We start from the raw sequence: 18,340 nt of genomic DNA, 5'->3' as shown, positions 1-18,340 counted from the left end.
CAACCTTTACCATAAAAAAATTATTTTTTCCCTCCACTTTAGTCCAGCTGAATAAAACTTGTTCAGAGCAATGAAAAATGACAACTTATAATTTGATAAATAGATACCATAGGGAATTTTTAATTTCTAAAGAACCAACATTTTTCTTCCTATTTTAAGGTGTTAAAAAAAAGAAAAACAGAAAGCTTTGGTAAATGATGTAAAGAAAACAAAAAGCACTCAGTTTCCAACCAAATGACAAGAAAATAAAATCTAAAAAGGATATTACTGGTAGTTTTAGTGCCATTCTGCTGAGGAAATTTGATCCAAGCATTAAATGAAAAACAAACTGATATGATTAAATATTTTGTTGACTTACATTTAATATCTCCAGAAAGTCCCTTTCTGTAGTATAAAATGAGCTGGAATTGTAAATCAAGCAATTCCTTTCATTGTTGTACAGTAATATAAGTTATTAATTTAGCTACTAATGTAAACCACTTCTGTTCTGGCTCCTTAGGAGTTGTTCTCCTTTTAGATGGTGGCGTGAACCATCGCTCCAGGAGGTTTCAGCCATTAGACTCCAGACTCTGGGCTCAAACTCCACTCCTCAAGGCCTGGTGTCCTGCAACTTTTCCATGTCTCTCTGCTTCAGAACACCTGAATAAAACATTCAGGTCATTAGAGGGACTCTGTAGAACCTGGCTGTATGATGAGGAGACAGTTTACCCATTTGTTTTGGACACAGGCACGTCGCCAGAATCAGACACCCCGTGCTTTCATGGGCTTTCTTCCAGGATTACCCAGTATTTACCTTGATCACCTTTCCTTTCCCAAAAGAAAAAGGCAAAAAGTAAAATTTCTCATATTCAGAGCATTTTTATGTTGTTTATGTTTGCTTCGTCTCTCACATGGCTTGTGGCAAATATAACTTTTTATGGCTTCCATCTTGCTTCTCCCTTATAAAGCCCAGATTCGTGGCATTCATGGCTAACGCAGACAGATTTGTTGTGCAAATGACATCCTGTCACAGACCCACGCTTGAATTCACAAAGCTCCTTGGAGCGACCAATCCTTTCACAAATGTTTGTAGAAGCAGCTCGCATGCCTGGATTTCAGACACACGCAGTCATGGAAACTAAGTTATCACTAAGTTATCTGGGATGGTGTTTCAGTAGTTTTAATATCACACATAAGAGTCCTTGATTTTTTCCAATCATTTGAAAACAAACAGTTTTTATTACAGACTGTTGCCTGATATCAGTGCTGTGAGTTTTACACGAACTAGCACATTCTGTAACTCACGAGTGACGGTTCTTGCTGAAGAGGAACTCTGCAGATAATCAATGACTCTTTAGAGCAAAGAGCACAAGTCCATATTTCCTAAAGGCAAATCAGGAAAGCCAAATAAGTCTGCAGCCCAGGGTGGCCTGATCCCAGAGAAAAAGGATCCTAGAGAAAAAAACCTTAGACATAGAAACACTTGTTTTTATCCCTAATAGACCGCTGGGCAGTTCTTATTTAAATAAAGAACAGAGTGTTGTAATTTAGTGTTTTATTAGCTTGTGAAACAAAGCCTTCTAAATACTTACTGATAACGGTTATCATGTACTACGTTTACTTATAAGGTCACTTACCCAGTGTCAAGTCTTAGTTTCTCTAAAGAGGCAGTTGTTTGATCTCGGTGATAGAAATTTACACTTTTTTTTTTTTACAAGCGAGTTGGCAATGACTTGCATTGAAATGGGTTATTTTTGCACGGCTTTCCCTGATTAACGACCATTAATCTTTCACTTGATCACAGGTAAATTGGTCACTTCGGCTGTTTCTGGGTTGAATAGACACACTTAAAACTCGAGGACAGCACTGCTAATTGCTCATAAGGAAGGGCTCAACATGGTCAGCCTGATTTTATAACACAGAAAAGAACTGATCTCTGCAACATCATGAGCCAAGGATGCACGAGCACATCGTAGTTCTGCTTATCCACAGGCAGTACTGGCATCATGTTGCCTTTTTTAATACCGTGCTATCAATTTCACTTTTTGCAGAACATGCAAGAACAAATTTCTTTTTTTCCCTTTTTTTTTTTTACTGATCGGTTTACAGCATTTTAAGTACGTCAGCCGATAACACGTCGGTCTGTCTCGGCCAGATGTTGATCTGATACAATCAGATAAGATCTGAGCCACTTTTTAAGTCTAGAGGATGAAACGAAGCACATACGATTAGTAGCAGAAAAAAAAGCTCAGCCAATAGCCATCTAGCAGAGACCGGGTTAAACACTGAAGGACAGGGCCACATTCACCATCTATAGGAGAACATGAGGTTGTCAGCAGCAGTAGCTCCGGGGCTGACACCCTCGTCTTTAAACGGCAGCCATTTTCCTTAAATGACTCTAAAAAAAGGTGCGCCGACACTGGGAAAAAGAATGTAAAAACATTGGTATGCACAAACACACAGTTCAAATTAATAGAGAAGCTTTGAAGGAAGCTGGCGTTAATATTTAGCTACACCTCTCAAGTTGTAAAACCGCTGACGCAACGAGTAGTTTCACTCGGTGCGTCACACGCCCTCACGGGACGGGTTTTTCACATTCAATTCAGGTGCCACGATCTGTTCTCCAGACCAGAGATCTGAAAATTAAGAATGTGTCACCGTTTATCAGTTACGAAAGCATTTCTTTTTTTTTTTTAAATCAAGAAGGACATCACAAATGTTCCATTTTGGTGAAATATCTTAATTTTATTCCATGTGATAAGCCTACACTTGTGTTTCATTAACTCTCCTTTTTATACATAAGATAAGTAATAGTACATTATTCACACAACCGTTGCTAAACCACGAGTAGACATCATATTTCAAATAGACAGACACAATTCAGAATAGCACGAAGCTGAGTATTGAAGTCAGTGACAAGTAATAGAAGAGCTGGTCAGGATAAACATTTGTTTTTTTTTTGTTGTTTTTTTTCTGTGAAGTAAAATAAATACTCAAACCTTCGAGTCCGTCTCAAAACGCCCACATCCCCAAACAGGCAACATCGAACGACCAGTGTCTGTTGCTGTGCTCTGGCTAGCTAATTATATTGTGTTAAGACTACGTGTGTGTGTGTGTGTGTGTTTGTAGAAGCGCTGCCGACTTTACCTGTGACTGTAAACTAAAAAGCTAGAGGGCACAGGCGGAAAGCATTGCCATGTTAAAAAAAAAAGTCTCCATCTTTAGGCGGACACGCACACAATAAATAAACTCCCAACATGCGTGGCAGCGGCTGCACTTTTGGTCAAGAAGGTCATCTGTAAGTCCCAAGTTAAAAAAATAAATAAAAGCATAAAAACAAACAAAAAAAAAAAAAAGGTCTTACGCGGACACAATAGCAACACAATAAAAAGGATGCCGCTAAACCAACTTCTCTGCACATTTTTTTTCTTTTTTTTTTTACAGTGAGCGTGTTAGTAAGCTTTAGCCGTTAGCCGAGGACGTCTACCTAACCGACAGCTCTACAAAGACGACTAGTGAAGCCATGAACCAGTCAACAGGCTCCTCTGATAATTTACAATATCGTGGCTTGATTCAGTGCACGGCATGGTGAACAAACAAGCAAGGCATCTGTGTTCTTATCCATAGAAATCCTGCATGGTGAGCATGCTGCATGTTCTCACTATAAGGGGGGGAGGGGGAGGGGGGGGTGATCAGCACAACACAAGCTACCGATGGCATGGAGGCCGCCTCGCCTCGCCCTGCGACCAGTCCCGTCCTCGCACGCGTGTTAGTATGCGGGCAGCGGAGTTAGCGACATTAAAAGCACTAATGCAGAGTTTAGGGTTAGAATTCCCTTTTTGATGAAACCCCCTTGTTACTTTTTACTCATCCTTTTTTGCAGCGCTGCTTTTTAAATGTGCACAAACATTTTGACTGATTTGGTCACAACCGAAGAATTTTTGGCAGCTTTAACTCTGAGGATGTGTGGCAAAGAGAGAACCGATCCAACTCTTCGATGTAAAAAGCCCAAAACGTAGTCGAATGAATGTGTCATCGCGGCTCCGGGTTGATGCACGATTATGTTTCTACTTCCATAAAACGTGAGGAATGAGCCGTCCAAGAGATAAAAACGCTTTCTTTTTTTAAATAAAATAAAAATAAAATGGGCTGAGAATTAGACCTCGCAGTCATTTACATATTCTAAAGCAAGTCAACTTTACAACAACAAGAGAGACAGCACTAAGACCCTGGACTGTGCATAAACCTAAGAGCGCTTAGCTATGTCAGTCTGCAGTCCTATATAATGCCATGCAACTTGGATGAAAATCTGAACAGGTTTAACTTATTTGTTGTTTTTATTTGTGTGTTTCTGAACTATTTTCCCCAAGATAATCAGATTCAATACAATAATGCACATCCACACGGTTACTTTGAAAAGTCACTGAGTTGAGAAGGGGAAGGAAAACAAAACAAAACCCAAAAAAAGGAGGTGGGGTGGGGGTGGGGGTAGGGGCTCCATCCCAGTGGCAGGGTGCCGTGGGTGGAGCGTGGCCACTGAGAGACAAGCTGTTGCTGGGGAGGAAACAGGCTGGGTGGGGCTGAGCTGTACTAGCATGAACAGCTGCTCTCGGTCACAGTCATCTCTGGCTGCTTCTCCAATTTGATGTCGATCACTGAGAGAAGTTGAGTTAAGCAATCATGACTTTCAGATTCTCAAGAGTATCACACAAAATAGCTTTTTTTTTGTGCCTGAGTGGAAACTGGTGAGCTTATCTGATCCCAGCTGCTTTTTTTTTTTTTTAACACCACCTACTGGTCTGGAACTGTTCATATTGTTTTATTATGCTTTTGTCCTGGGACGCTGCGGTAAGTGTACCCCTGACATGAGAAGCACTTTCAGAGTGAAGCCCGCTGATACTGTATTTTTCAGACTATAAAGCACACTTAAAAAAACTTTAAATCTTCTCAGAAATTGATGGTGTGCCTTGATGGTGCGCCTTATATAAGGTTCTGCAAAAGCTTTTTCCCTGTTGCCGTCAGACTGTTGAACTGTTGAAGCTATAACTGGACTCTGTACCACATTTGTCCTGCATTGTTTACATTTCAATTGTTGTACTGTGAAATCACTGTTGCACTATATCCTGTAATTTTATCCTGTAATTTACTTTATTCTGAAATCTACTGCAATTCACTAAAATTTTCAAGCTGTATGCAAACGAAATTTCGTTCTGTACGCACTCTGTGCATACAGAATGACAAATAAAGTTGTCTAAGTCTATAGGATTATCGTTGTGCTTACTGACTGGTTTTATGTGGTGCAATGCACTCAAAACTCTGTTAAAATGTGTAAGTACAAGTTTGGTTAGGAACGAAGCCGCTCCTCTCAATGGATATTCAGAGCATTACGGTACTCTGTGTCCCTACCTGATAAGACCCCTGAGCTGTCTACAAGACTGCCTGACAAGAAGTCTTCACATCGAACTGTTTTATATGTGACGCTGAGTTTGATACACTGAGCTGCTCCAAGCAGGCGTTCTCCAGGACGCAGCATCATAGTCCCTCTCTGTTCTCACTGACAGGTGGGAGCCTGATGGAAAAGAAACATCTCTAGGTGCTCAGCTAGCTAATCACACATTTTACCATCCTTTCCATTGCTTCGTCCCTCTGGCAGAAAGTCTGGGAATTGTAGGAATTCTTCTAAAGTTCTAATTGGTTTCAATTGAAGATTTTTCAAAGGATTTCAAAATAAAGCTGACAAAATAAGCTTTAACAATATAAAGATAGTAGATCAGGTAGCAAACATCTAACGGGCTTGAACCAACTAGATTAATTTGGACTTTTAAAATCAAGCTCCCAAATAGTCTTTATAACAAAAAACCTCATTGTTTTGCAAAAGTTGTTTCAACATCACCTCTTAAACTAAACCAGTGGTGATAAATGTAGTTGGCCCTTCAAAATAAAGCTCACAGAAACTAAAACACTCTTTCATGGTTTCTTTCTTACTAATGTTTCAGATTCCAAATAGGTTTTAAAAGCCCTACAATGATGCATTTTGGGTCTAGCTCGGCATCAAAAATCTTAATTATATGATTATAGACTAGAAGATACTGTATTAAAAATAAAACAATAACAGTAAATATCAGTGATCGAAGCGAAAGCTATTAAGAGCAGCATAACACTGCAACATTGCATTGATTTCTTTTGTATTTTTTATATTCTTATTTTTTCTCATTTTCTTTTTGATCCACTGTATATAATTGATGCACCCTTTCCTACTCCTGACTATTGACCGACTATTGAGCCGATGCGACAAGTGAATTTCTCCAATGTAAGATCAATAAAGACTATCTTATCTTATCTTAATCCTGGATAAGTTTAGGGTCTTTGGCATAAAATCTGAGAAAATACAGTTTTACAAGTACGATGCTCCCCAGTTTCTGTAAAACACGCACCGCATCTTAAGACAAGATTTTCTGTGGAACATAAAAAGGATACTGTCCTCTTTGCTTTTCTCTGGTGTGCTGTCCATCCCAGGCAAGGCCGCAGCAACGCGTCGGAACAGCTGCGAAACAAAGTTAAACAGTTAACCAATCACAGCTTTAAACAACTCCTACTGCATTCATGTCTAAAACAAGATACTTCCAAAAAGTTTATAACGACTGAAACATCTTATTCACTATTTCTAATAATTATTTTGATTAAGGATTAAAAATTATAAAAGCCGATTCTCAATTACTTAAGTTGCTCATTGAGTTTTCACAGGTAGATTGACACTTTTCCCCTGAACAACAGCTCTAACGTTATTTTATACAAAACATTACATTTGGGCGGTTTTTACAACATTCCTCTGTATTTTTTCAGTGAGTCTGCTACTAAATTAAAATAAAAAAAGGCTTGTTTTCTTAAATAACAAACCTTAGCCGGCAGGTTAAAATTACCCCGGAGACTGAACTAAAAGGCAGAAAGCCGTAAACACTAGAAGATAGTTTTGCATGAGAAAAAGATAACAATCCACACAACTTTCTAATGTCAGTTTCTTATTGAATAGGAAAAAAAGTGTTATCAAGACACATTAAGGTCTGTTCTTTAGCGCTGTTGTGCCCACGATAATTTTCTACCCACTGTGAAGATGTGCAAACCTGTTATTTTTTCCAGGAGTTTGAGCTTTATGGTACAAATCAGTACAAAGAAATAGAATCAAATTTAGCCTCATACATTAACACAACACCTCGAAATGATAGAAACAACCTCAATAAGATGTAAAATGTGACTACTCCACTGTTTAGTTTCTAATGTGTATTGGTGAAACGTATTTGAATCATCTAATGAGCTTTTTTTTTTTTTCCAATTCTAATTGAAAAATAAAAAAAGGGGTCGGATCAGCAGATTGATTCCTAACAAGTCAGGCATGATGATTCCTAAGATGCAGATAATCACAGGTCCGTAACTAGCTGCTTAAAAGTTGATGTCAGTCAAGAAGCTGCTGGTTTTGCAGTCATTCACTACAAATATCCCTCCAGGTGTTTCCATCACTCATCGCTGCTGCCGTGGTTATTTAGACACGTGGAGCCGGACTTTCAGGTATTTTTACTGATTTGAATATGGAATTGGGGACGAGGAGAGGGCGTCCAAGTTCCCGCAAATTGGGATTTATCAAGACGACACATGCAGTGACCTGTCTACGCACGGTTTTATACATCTAGAATTTTTTGATGAAACTAAAATCAAGTGTTTGGCCATAATGACCATTTTTACATTTGAAAGAAAAAGGCTGAAAACCACACCCCAACTATAAAGGTATAGGGGGTGGCAGCGTTATGTCCTCGGGCGTTATGTCCTTGCTGCAGGAGGGACTGGTGCACTTTACAAAATACAAGAGAACACGAGTAAAGAACACCATGTGGACTTCCTGGAGCGACGTTTCAAAGCATCAGCCAGGTTAAAGTTACGGCACAAAAATAACCTCTGATATGGACAACGGCACTAAGCTTAAAATCAAATTAGTTGCAAAAACCTGAACAAAGTCAAAGTTTTGCAGAGGTCATCACATAGCCCTGATGTCAGTCCATTAATAAATCGGTGGGTAGAGGTGGAAAGGTGTGAGAGCGAGGTGTCCTAGAAACCTGACCCAGTTACACCAAATCTGTCAGGAGCTAAGGGCCAAAGCTCCAGCAAACTATTGAGAGAATTTAAGTTTAATATACAATCTATGGGCAACTGTATATTAAATAATAAAGCAACACATGTAAGCTTCTGAATTTGAAGAAAATTAAAGTGTCATTTGTTCATTTAGTAAAAATAAGTCATCTTTGTAATCCTTTGTGGCCTAAAATAGAATAAGCTTAATCTGATTTAATATCTGACTGTCAGGGGAAATGGTTTGGTTCCGTTTTTACTGAAAACTGGTCTTAGAAAGGTGCAAGTCAAACAAACAAACAAACAAAAACACCAGAGTGTCAGTGGAGTCGGGTGGAACAAAGAAAATGATAGTACAACCTATAATTTTGCTTCTACTATTTAAATGATAGTAAAAGCAAAAAAGGTGTTGATGTGAAAAGACAACAGACGCACACAAAGCCACGGGTTTTGCACGACAGGACGAGCCAAGACGTGGCAGAAGAGGGGAAACGGTGAGGGGAGGAGTTAAATGCGGATTGTGAAAGCAGAACAGGTCTGAAGAAACAGACATGCTACCTGTTTGACATTGTAGCCAGTCTTTGCGCTGGTTTCAATGAACATGACATTCAGTTCCTTAGCTCTCTGCTCGCCCTCCTCTGTGGTGATCTGTCTGCTCCGGCAGAAGCAGAGGTTGGGAGATGGACGAAGAGAAAGGTAGGGGACGGAGACATTGCAAAAGAGGAAGGACCAAAAGGAGAAGAAAAGAAGAAACGAGAAGAGCTCAACATAAGGGGTTAGTTTACATCTGGGACGGAAACAGACAAAAAGAAGTGAAGCTGCTGTGTTAGGTAACGACCAAAGAGCAGAAAATCGACTCTGGGATTAAAATAAATCAGACAATTTAAGAATTCAAAAGGAAAACATGGAGGGCTTCACATCCTGGATAATCAAAGGCAGGTCTCCCTGGCCGATATTGGATTATGACCCGTGCTGTAAATATATTTTCAGGGTTAGACCTGCAGCTGCTGAACACCAACCTGCTTGACGTTATAACCCGCCTTGGCACTGGTCTCTATGTACATCACATTGAGCTCACGAGCTTTCCTCTCTGCCGCCTCAACAGAAACTTGCCTGCCGTGGTCCCAGAGAGAAAAGGGGAAGCAGAAACACGGTGGAGGGGCGTGTTGAGGGATAAACATGCACAAAAACAAAAAAAAAGGAAACTCAAAATGACAAGAAACACAAAAAAAAAAAAAAAAATATACCAGACATGGAAATCAAAAGTATGACAATGAAAAAAAAAAAAAAAACAAACAGGGAAGAACAGAAATATGTTCAAAATATACAAAAGTTCCTGAACAAGTGATAAAAAAAAGGCAACGCAACAATGAAGCCAAAACTGGGTGAGGATGCACTGAAGGGAAGAACACCAGGGATCCCAGGCGAAGTTCAGAACCTGCAGTATTCACCTGCAATTTTCTTATTTACCATACAGGGGGGTTCTAAAAATGTTGGAATCTAACAGAAAATATCCAGTAATTAAGTGATACTTATACGTTATACACATACATCACACACAGAGTGATTTAATTCAAACATTTGCTTCAGTTAATTTTGTTGAGTTTGGTGTTCGGCTCATAAAAATGTTTTTTTTGTTTGTTTTTTAGCAAATTATACATAATGGCAAAACTGTAAACATACCAAGACAAGCCTGTCCACTTAAACCTACAGACCGAACAAGGAGAGCCCTGATCAGATGGCCCATGGTGACTCTGGAGGAACTGCAGAGATCCACAGCTCAGGTGGGGGAATCTGTCCACAACTATCAGTCGTGCACACAAGTGGTCTTTATGGAAGAGTGGCAAGAAGAAAGCCATTGTTTAAGAAGTCCCATTTGCCAGAAGCCATATTGAGGACACAGGCAGAAGAAGGTGCTTTGGTCAGACAAGACCAAAATTAAACTTTTTGGCCAAAATGCAAAACAAAATGTGCAGTGAACGCTTCATTCTGAACACCATCCCCACTGTCAGATATGGTGGTGGCAGCATCATGATCTGGGGTGTTCCTCTTCAGCAGGGACAGAGAAGATGGTCAGAGTCGATGGGAAGATGGATGGAGCCAAACACAGGGCAATCCTACAAGAAAACCTTTTGGAGTGTATAAAGACCTGAGACTAGGGCAGAGGTTCACCTTCACCCTAAACATCAAGCCTGGGCTACAATGAAAAGGTTTAAAACAAAGCATATTCATGTTAGAATGGCCTAGTCAAAGTCCAGACCTAAACCCAAATGAGAATCTCTGACAAGATCTGAAAACTGCTGTTCATAAAGGCTCTCCGTCTAATCTGACTGAGCTTGAGCTGTTTTGCCAACAAGAATCGCCAAAAATCTAATTCACTAAATGTGCAAAGCTGGTAGAGACATGCCCTAAAAGGTTTGCAGCTGTAATTGCAGCAAAAAGTGGTTCTTCACAGTATCAACTCAGGGGGGCTGAATACTTTAGCAAAATGCCCCTTTCAGTTTAATTGTAAGAAAAGAAAAAAAAAACATGTATAGTTTTCCTACTACTTCACAATTATATCCCACTTTGTGTTGGTCTTTCACATAAAATTCCAATAACATATATTTATGTTTGTGGTTATAATTTGACAAAATGTGGAAAGTTTCAAAGGGTATGAATAGTTTGGCAAGCCAATATAAATCCTATTGAGCATCAGTGATCCTTTAAAGGTAGTGCTAGAAAGTAATGGTGGGCACACAAGATATTGCCACTATGGGCAAAATTCGGACATTTTCACTTAAAAGGTGTTTTTACATTTGTAGCCAGCAGTTTAGACATTTAACTGTGGTGTTGAATTTTTTTTAAAGGGACAGCAAATTTACATTTATACGAGCTGTTCACTAACTACTTTACATATTAAAGTGTCAGAGCTTAAACTTTGAAAAGATGAAACTATTAACACAAATGTGAAGAGTTTACTCACTTTGTGAGGCAGAGTATGCCATATTCTAGTTTTAAAGTTTTTTAGAAACTAAATTTGAGGGTTTCTTTTAACTCTAAGCCTTAATCATCTAAATCAACAAATAAATGCTTGAAATAAATCACTCTGTGTCTAATGGATCTAAAAGCTGCAAATGTTTCACTTTTTAATATTTCATTAAACCTTGACGACATTCTGGTTGCACCTGTAGGATCGTAAAATAAACTGAATGCTTTTTAGTTAATGGAGAAAACAAATGCTCATCATAACAATAAAAAAAAAAAAATTCCCTCGCGACCGCGTACCTTTTATCCGCCAAGTCTGTTTTGTTTCCAACAAGCATAATAATTACATCACTTCCCCTCTCTGTCCTCACATCATCAATCCATTTCGAGGTTTGTTGGAAAGAATTAAGATCTGCAAATAAAAACAAAAAAACAAAAACAAAGTCACTGTTCACATTTGCTCCTGCAGCCCCTTAAAGCTGTAAAGCATGTTATAATAAATCTATTTAAATAAAAAGTAAACATCGGCTGCTGTTTCACTTCACGACAGAGACCGTTTGGAGCAAGCTGGAAGTCGTGTTAATAAGCAGAAATATTCTAGAGACGCTTAAAGAGGGAAAATAATCATACAGAAGGTTCTGAAAATACTGCAGAATTCAGGGCAGATAAAAAAAATAAACAAATGGCAAAAACAGTTTCCTTCCACATGGGGCCCGTTCTTCATACGTCGCTAACAATCAGTTGGATTTGATTGTTGACGATTTGGCATGATCTTGGATCGTTTGGTTCTTCGAAACTCATCTTGGACTTGTTGTCATAGCAACATGTGCGCCAGCAACCTGTTGTGGAAGGTGCAAGAATAAGTTGCAAAGTTTTTCGAATTAATCGCGTATTGCGCAATAGACGGGATCCTTTAGCGCAGCACGATGGTGTAATTGTACAAAGATTTTTCTTGGTGGCTGTTATAAACAGACAAACATTATTTAACAGTGGCTTTTAAAGAGGAAACAGTGGTGTTAGAGTCATAAATAGAAAATATTTAAGTTATTTGTATGATGGTTTGATTTTTATCATATTCAGTAAGAAGATTTGTTCGGGCCATTTTATTGTGAAGTTTAGTTTTACTTTGAAAGGCTTGCTTCCTGTCGAGCCGTATATTGTATTAGAAAAAACTAGGGATGGATTATCTAGACACGGAGCAATACAGTTTTACCGTGTAAACTGTGTATGACTTGGAAAAGGAAGAACTTCATTTTTCCTAGATAAATAATTTTTTTTGTTAAAATTCCCAGTTTGCACGTGTCCTTTACTTCCCGTGTCTAAGGAATGACACTGAAATTTGGATCTCTTGACATAACAAGTGGCTTTTTAAAATAAAGTATAATAATTAAAGGCTACCATTTTGTAGAATATTCTTGTATTTCACTTTCACTTGTCCCCATGTTCTAGTGGGTCCCGTGGAGACTCTGATATATAAGAACAAAGTAAATATGAAATTATTAAAATGCAAACATTCATACTGTAGAAAGTGATAGAAACATCTACCATGGACAGTATTTACGCATTAATTTGTCTGCTACTTTTTGCCAGCCCTCTCTCCTGGCTTTAACAGATTTTGAGGTGTTTTAATTAATGACTCAAATTCGGCATAACCTTCCATTAAAAGCTCGTTTTCTGCTTGGGAGAAAAACTGTGAGCGTTCTTTGGCCATGCTGAACAGCCAATAGCAGTGCTGCTGATCATTGTTTCTACTATCGATACATTTCCCCTTTTAAACAAACGCATGAACGCGCAGTTGTCTCAGATAACTCAATCCAGCCATACTAATCGTAAACAACAGGTGTGTTCGAAGAACCCAATTAGCCGGATCATGATTAGCCGGATGAAATCATCTTGGATGTCTCATTTGATCTCGGATGTTTTAAGCAACGTACGAAGAACGGGCCCCTGCTCTCAGGCCCCAACAGGTAGGTTACAAGCACAGCCCTGACTCACTGGTGATGTCATAAACAACCACAGCAATGGTAGAGTCACGGATGTAGCTGGGAATTAGGCTACGAAAGCGCTCCTGTCCAGCAGTGTCCCAGAGCTGGAGCCGGACCTGAGGATAGGAACGTCGGGAGAAGAGGTCAGTGAGAGCAAAAGGAGGGCAAGGGGAGAAAAAGAAAGTGGAGAACAGGACAGATATCAAAGACTTGCAAGCAAAGCAGCAGAGATGTAAAAAAAAGACAAAAACAAAAAAGGCGTTTTATGGAGCGACGGTGGGGAAATCGTTTAGGTGCAGGAAGCTCTGAGATGATGACTGTTATGCATACAAGACGTGTGAAAGAAGACCCTGCTGGATTACTGTTTTTGGCAGTTTCAGGAAGTCTCAGCCAATGAAGCGATGCCGATGGACACTCAGTCTATCAGCCTGGTTTAAGGCAGCTCAGGTGCTCCCGAACACCGTCAAGAAAAAAAAAAAAATCACCACAGCTGATGCAAACAGTCTTTATCATGCAGCGTGAAAACGGTTTGTTACTCTGCCAAACGCTGGGATCTTTGCCCCTTTGGTGTCACAGGCGGAGGACAATGAGAGAGGCAAGGCCGTGATACCTACTGGCTATGTCATAAACCACCACGGCGGCAGCTGAGTCGCGGATGTAACTGGGGATGAGGCTGCGGAAACGTTCCTGTCCGGCTGTGTCCCAGAGCTGCAGCCGAATCTGTGGCCAGCCGTGACAGAAATGTGGGGACGCGTGTGTGGATGGGTGGGGTGGGGGGGGGGGGGCATGTCATGACCGAGCCAGGGGATGGAAAGGAAAACAAAATTCTTTTTAAAGTAGTGATGGGAACTAAAAAAAATTTGATCACAATTAGCAAAAAAAAGACAAACATCTATGACAGTGCGACACTAAAAAAAATGTGAAATGATGAGATGGAAATAAATGGTGGCTACTAAAACAGAAAGCAGGTGCATGCTTGTCTAGGAGTTTAATTATTTTACCAGTGGGAACGATAATTGCAACAGAACATGGCTTACCGTGCGATCTTCTAGGTACATGGTTTTTGACAAAAAGTCGATACCAATTGTCGCCTGTGAGACAAGCATTGTGTAAATTAGACAACAGTTTCAACTTCCTACATACCGATCTATTGTACGTTTATGTAATTAACATTTTTCACCCGACGTAGTAAGCAAGCCTCAGTATCTTTTTTAAAATCTACTAGCGTGAGTGCTGGTTTTCTAGCTTCACAGATCTGAAACACCGTCACGTTTCATAAAACTAGAAGTCATACATTCGTAAATTATTGATAAAGTATACTTTAAAGGTTTTTTTCCCTTATATTTGATGTTATCATCATACTGTCACTATGATTTTAGTGTGGAACCTGAAAGTCATCGTCTAGGGTATTGATAAAGGCTTAAACACTGAAAGAAGAAATTTGGTGGCACTTTTAACTGTTTACAGACAGATTATGACAGAAGATGTGCAGTCATGGGACAAAGTATGTCCACCATCCCTCACTCCTTCGGTTTTCCATATTAGCAGATGAAAACAAAAAAAAGAGCCATTAACGAGTCTTTAAATTAGGGATGCACAGATTTGAAAACTTGGATCAATATTAACAACTGATGCTATATACAGTAACCAATATTTTATTTACCATGTATATTTCCCCACCCCGTCTACATAGTAAAAAACCCCCCAAAAAAAACATGACATCCGAACTGCTGACGTTGCTTCTCTCGCTTAAACACTCTCTACAAAAAATCTCTACAGTCCTTTGTCCAGTTGTTCTTAAATAATAAGTTATAGACTAGGGTTGGGCCAGTGAATAAACATGTTTCTTGTGAAGCAAGCTGCCTGTAGCAGCAAACCAAACCCATACATGCCATTAAAACTCCTCCTCCAGGCCAGCCAGCTGGCATGAGGCCTTGGGATGATTTGCTTTTTTTTGGCCACATGTGATACGTGGAATATGGTCAAGCATCTTTATTTTGTTTAAAGGATGTTCTTTCCCCGGTAAGTTGTGTAGATATAACTTTGCAAACCCTGGTTATACTGCCATGTCCTTTTTACTGACACATACCTTTCTACTGGTAGGCAAGAAATACTTGAACTATCAAAACTTCACTTTAACCATCTGAACCTCATAAAAGTCAAAGATTTAGCTCTTGGGTTCTCTAGTTTCTCTGAGCATTAAATGATCTGACCTAAGGTTGAAGTTGCTGGGGGTTCTTCAGTTATTTTTTAGAAATATCTTTACAACTTTACATCTTTCTTGTATGAGCCGATGTGACGAGTGAATTTCTCCATTGTGAGATCAATAAAGACTATCTTATCTTATCTTAACTCCTCAGGTGTTAAGGTAAAGTGCTAACATTTCCATCTTAAAGTCAATATCCCCCGTATTTGTTCTATGCCACTCTTTTACAACACCTAAATGGTTCACCCTGCCTTTCACAGTCATTTATTTGTACCCGCATTGCCTTGTTCTGGGTAAAATGATCACGCTGGATAGAGACAGTTAACTCAGGTGGAGTGGAAGCTACTATTAACCCTGCTAAATAAGTGTAAAATGTCAGGTATAGCTGCTACCTAGTGAAGAAAAGTTTCTTAATTTAAGACCCAGTATCGGCAAGACAAAATAAGCTAAGATAAGATAAGCCTATCTTATCTTAAATGCATTTTTCATTCATCCTCAAAACAATGGATTCATAGTTTTTTTTATTAAATCAATACTCAGGCATATAGCTTTGGACATTTAATTGTATCCTTGATAACTGCTGCAGGCAGATTTGATGCATTACAGTTTCCAAATATGACTGTCACTTAAATTTCAGATCCAAATTATCTGTTGGAATCTGACAGAACTCAAGCATGAGAATGTTTGCATTTAAAAAAAAAAAGATGGTGTTTGTTTTGAGGGTACACACCTTTAAAACTCTGAATAAATTGTTGGATACGAGCAGATTTTATGCGAAACACACAAGTCTGGAAGACTCAATTGTGCAAGCTAATGATTTATACTTAACACAACCAAACAGCTCCAATCTATTAATGCCACCTGTGACACTAACCTCAAATGCCTGACTTAAGATTGCAATTGTTGTCAGGGTACAGATCATCATTGAAATAGTCAAATCATGCATGGTTTTTAGTTTTTACCTGATAAGTGTTGTCGAAACTGTCATACATAAACCTGGTGATGAGCGAGGTCTTCCCAACTGTACAGATAAACACAGCATTTCGTATTGAATTCAGTAACAGCCGGAAGATGCAGACAAAGACAAAACCATGCTGTTAAATCAGCGAACAGATTTTCTGACGTTTCAGCGACATCGTTTGGTGAGTAAATTCAGCAGCGATGGGGACTGAACTGCTGAACCCACATGCTGAGCTGGCAATAAGGGTGGAGCCACAACATTTAGGAACATTTAAATGGCTAAACTTGGGATAAACGGCCTGCAGTACATCACTCTAAAGTTAAAACACAACATTGATTTCTAATATAAAAGTCACGCTTGACAGCATCTACCCCAAAAGATCAAGGCTAGCCGGCGAGGAAAAGGCCGACTTATACAGCACACACTGTGGCCGACGTGGCTCTGTCAAGATGATGCTAGCTAGCTAGCTATTAGCTACATGCTAACGTGACAAGTAAATGCAACAAACCGTTCTCATACTGACTTATACAGAGACAATTATTCCTCAAACAACCAGTAAAGCTCCCAAAAGTCTTATAAAGATAGTAAACGACATTATTAAACAACATGTCTTGCACATTTAGCTTACAAACTGCTAAGAGTAACGTGCTAGCTCCCATTAAAATAGTGGGACAGTGCAGAAAGCATCAGCACCACAAGTCAATACGCGGTTATTTCAATTAGACAACAAACCCGTCATTAATTATCTTAAATTTAACCAACACAACACGTCTGTTTTCGTCATTTATTTTATTGTTACTTAGACGAGCTGTAAGATGTTTTGCTAGCTTAGCGGGCGACGGTAGCTAGTCAATGACATCATCGCCAGTGTCGTGGGGGGAAAAAACAGATAAAGTTTATCATCTTTTTCGCCATTTGTTCTCTTGGACATTTTTTGAAACTCATTTAGCCGTTTACTTATAATCAAATATCCCTGCTGGTTATCGATGCTAACCGATAGCTGTACCCTGGGAACGAGAGACGAGCTAACGCGACGCTAGCTAGTAAGCTAATCTTGACACCTCTTTTCCTTAAATCTGACATTAACAGACATTTAAGCGCTGCTCACCACTCTGTTCACCCAGAAAGACCAGCTTAAATTTCCGCAGAGGGTTGCCAAACTCTCCGCCCCCGGTCGTGGTTGACATTTTGTTAAAAAATGGTCCAGCTAAGGTAGCAGATTTAGCTAGTGATGTGATGTCTAGACTGGGGAGGACCAAACCGAGGAGCCTTATCCTGCACTGGCCAGCGCTTTTGTTTTCTTGAACGCAGTCTAGGCAAATACCGCCACCAAGAGGCAGAGACGCAAAAAAAATGGGACATTTAGAATATAAATATATATATATTTTAACATCTTTTAAAAAAGATCGTATGAGTTGAAAAATGTAGCTGTTTTAAAATAATAAAATTGTTGCTATCAAATAATAATATAAAATCATGTGGGTAATGTAATAGTAATACTACTACTACTACTACTACTACTACTACTACTAATACTACTACTAATAATAATATGATTGAAACTAGACATTTACACATACTGTATAAGAAGAGACTGGAGAGCATACAGCCTTATGGGATATACAGGGTTTTTCTTCAAATTTAACCACATGCAGTCAAATTGGCAAAACCAGATATCTACATAAACTGCATTTTTTTCCTTACTTTTCTGACATTGTGTTAGACAAAGCTTTTGTTTCCTGTTTCAGGTCAGATAAGGTTAAATGGTAAAGTTGGTAAATGGGTTGTGCTTGTATAGCGCTTTATCAAATCCAATGACCCCAAAGCGCTTTATACTACAGTCAGTCATTGAACATTTGCTCAGAATTATCACCAGGATAATTTCAATTTGCGTAATACCGGAATAATGAGAGAGGAATATGTTTAGAGAATTTAGTTTTTTCCAAATTTGTAGCCAGAGCTGATCAGGGGTGTGAGCAAGGCGCTCCACAGAGACCATTCAGTTGTTCCAGTTCTCTCAGGAGGAATGGGCCAAACTTTCATGATAGTCTTTCAGATTAAAAGCATATTCTACTAAATACTCAGGAAATGTATGCAGTTGGGGATTTGAACAAAGCAATACAA

General features: G+C 39.2%; 1 protein-coding gene across 5 annotated transcripts; it reads right to left on the bottom strand.

The window, feature by feature from the left end:
• Window positions 1-2,698: 2,698 nt before the first annotated feature.
• Window positions 2,699-17,522, bottom strand: rab41 (RAB41, member RAS oncogene family). Of its 5 annotated transcripts, none has more exons than XM_012861724.3 (8): window positions 17,325-17,522; window positions 16,218-16,276; window positions 14,087-14,140; window positions 13,664-13,769; window positions 11,365-11,476; window positions 9,117-9,210; window positions 6,457-6,523; window positions 2,699-4,634 (listed from the first exon to the last, which is right to left on the bottom strand). In XM_012861724.3, the coding sequence occupies exons 1-8, from the start codon at window positions 17,401-17,403 to the stop codon at window positions 4,570-4,572; spliced, it is 636 nt and encodes a 211-aa protein (XP_012717178.1). In that variant the 5' UTR covers window positions 17,404-17,522; the 3' UTR covers window positions 2,699-4,569. The 5 variants fall into 5 exon arrangements, 4 of the variants coding, with proteins under 4 accessions (XP_012717178.1, XP_012717180.1, XP_012717177.1 ...); XM_012861726.3 differs by lacking the exon at window positions 9,117-9,210 and adding an exon at window positions 8,656-8,749; XM_012861723.3 differs by lacking the exon at window positions 13,664-13,769 and adding an exon at window positions 13,060-13,165 and having other exon boundaries at window positions 17,325-17,520.
• Window positions 17,523-18,340: the final 818 nt, after the last annotated feature.

This window comes from Fundulus heteroclitus, chromosome 23 (genome assembly GCF_011125445.2).
Source record: "Fundulus heteroclitus isolate FHET01 chromosome 23, MU-UCD_Fhet_4.1, whole genome shotgun sequence".
In the NCBI taxonomy this organism is placed as follows: domain Eukaryota; kingdom Metazoa; phylum Chordata; class Actinopteri; order Cyprinodontiformes; family Fundulidae; genus Fundulus; species Fundulus heteroclitus.
This window is presented reverse-complemented; position numbering and strand designations above follow the sequence as displayed.